Source organism: Camelina sativa, chromosome 2 (genome assembly GCF_000633955.1).
Source record: "Camelina sativa cultivar DH55 chromosome 2, Cs, whole genome shotgun sequence".
NCBI lineage: Eukaryota > Viridiplantae > Streptophyta > Magnoliopsida > Brassicales > Brassicaceae > Camelina > Camelina sativa.
In genome coordinates this window covers 24,356,669-24,359,142 of record NC_025686.1, presented here as the reverse complement: position 1 = coordinate 24,359,142, position 2,474 = coordinate 24,356,669, and the positions used below count along the sequence as shown (strand labels likewise).

The window sequence follows — 2,474 nt, the reverse complement described above, 5'->3', positions numbered from 1 at the left end:
TTTTTTTTTTTTTTTTTTTGTCAACAAAAGAAATCAGCTCAAACGAGCCAATTTGGTAGAAAAGAGTTTACAAACAAAACATGCTGCGGAAACAGTCGCGCTTGGCGTGCCAAAGAATCCGCACTTACATTCGCACTACAGAGAATTAAAGATAGGGAAAAGGATGAGAACTCCGCTTGATCTATCCTGATATCGTCGAGGTAGGGTGTGAAAGTCGGCCAGTCGGTAGGAGAAGACACCATCTTCACCAAATCAGAACAGTCCGTATAGAAAGCCACGTCCCGATAGTCATGTCCAATCATGCACCGCAAAGCCCAGATGAAAACTTCTACTTCAGCATGTAGGGGGGACAAACTGCGTCGGAAATTGGTTGCTCCTTTAATCGACCCTGAATCATCAGAGGAAGAGCAAACCCAACATGCACCTGCAAACGTGTCAGTCTCTTTCCAAGAGCCATCAACGAAACACCGATAACCTGTAAAAACAGTAGAAAGAGTACGCGGGGGCCCCCTTTGTCGAGAGGTAGGGACAAATAAAGAAATGGGAGTATCCTCATCCTCAACCTCCACCTGTGCCTGCACCCAAGCCTGCGCCTCTCCCTCCGCCAACCTAACTACATCCATTGGATCATCCATCACATCCTCAAAGACACGAGCATTTCGTGTTTTCCAAATATACCACATGAGCTACGGGAAAGCTGTAATATGAGCTGCCGGATTAGTAGAACCTAAAAAATGATCCACATTAGCGAACACCGACTCCGTCGGAAAGGAGACCGAACCAACAGACACCTGAGCTAGAGCCCAAACCTGTCGAGCCGGAGGACATTGAAAAATAGCGTGATTTGTTGTTTCCTCCTCGGCGCCACACCGGACACACACAGGGTCACATGAAATCTCGCGTCGACGCAAATTGGCCGAAACCGAGATATACCCTGTCAAGACCTGCCACATAAAATGTTTAATTTTCGGAGGGCAGTTCACTTTCCAAACGCCAGCCAGGAAAGGAGTAATCTCTGGACCCAAACGAGAGACCGTACGGAGTCGTGTGGTAGCAACGCGTTCCGTCTCCAGAGCCGGCCCAAAGGCCAAGCTCATGAAGCATGAGCTTGTGGCCTTATTTTATGCTGTGTATTTTATATACAACTTTCGGCTTTGTTTTCCAAAAAATGTGTTTAGTCTAGTGACATTTATCTATGTTAGTTGGAATGAGTGCATAGGTTCGAGTTTTACTATTAGCAAAACAGCCCTTTTATTTTAATTTGATTGTGGTCTTTATTAACTTAGACACGACTCTGTCCGTCTCATACCCAGACTTAACTGTATACTTCCCTGATTTGGTAAAGTGCCAACCGAGAGAATCATTGTGTGCATAACAATTTCATTTATAAAAAATCATAATTTTTAACGATCTGTTATCACTTAAGTGTGTGTATAAAACAACTAAATTGATCAAACTTTCATTTGAATTTACCCAATAAAAACAAGTAAGTGGAAACAATTAGTGTTAAATGAATAAATGTGTGTTTGACCAAAAAAAAAAAAAAAAAANATGTGTATGAAGTGTTATTAACTATCAAGCAGGGAATATAACTATGTAAGGTGAAAAAAAAAGTAGAAAGGAGTAAAAATGAGAATAAAATCTTATTTTCTGTAACAAGAAAAAAAAAACAGTATCACCTAAAAATTTAGCTTCTCATTTCTCAAGAACAGAACTATAAAGAGCACAAATCATCATCGCCTCTTTTCTCTGCCTACTTCTCTCTTCATCTTTTTTTTTTTTTAACTCGAGAAAAGTTGAGAATTTGGTCTCTGGTTTTAGTTTTCTTTCCATTTATGGGTTCATTTGCTTCTGCTTGCACGTTATATTTTTCCTAATTGGGTAAGCTCCAAGGTAGCTTCGTCCATATTAATTTTTTTTTTTTTCATTTTCGGTAGCCATATGTTTATTTTCCCGAGAAATTTTATCCACAGCCCAGATCTTTTTAACTCCGAGTCTCTCTGATACTTACATACCACTCATGCTTTGTTAGCTCCACCAAATCTGGAAAACCAATAGATTCGTTTTATTTCTTCTGCAAAAATCTCAGAGCTACCCAAATAAAATTCTCTCTTTTTTCTTTTGACTCACTATACACAGATCTCGACTAGATTTTTTTTCACTCTAAAATTCTTTTTTTTTTTTAAAAACTTTTCAAGATTCCTTGAAGTGGGTCTAAACTCTCAAGCAATGCTTCAAATAAATTCTTATGATTTCTTCTCTAAACAAAATAAAAATGAAGTATCATTTGATATTGTTTTTTGTGTTCTTCCTTTGATTCTCTTATCTCTTCCTTCCTATCAATAAACCCCAAAAACTTTTTTTTTTTAATATTCTTGGGATCTTATTGATCCCAAACTCCGTAAATCCGTTGACCTTTGTCGGTATGATTTGTTCTTACATATCTTAAAAAAAAAAAAAAAAAAAAAAAAAAA

The 2,474-nt window shown here is 38.1% G+C and overlaps 1 protein-coding gene across 1 annotated transcript in view; it reads left to right on the top strand.

Annotated features, from left to right (window-relative positions):
• LOC104756353 (transcription factor DIVARICATA-like) overlaps positions 2,276-2,474 on the top strand; it is a 2,123-nt gene continuing 1,924 nt past the window's right edge. Inside the window, exon 1 of the mRNA XM_010478930.2 lies at positions 2,276-2,280. Within this exon, the coding sequence (XP_010477232.1) occupies positions 2,276-2,280 (5 nt within the window). The remainder of the gene's footprint in view (positions 2,281-2,474) is intronic.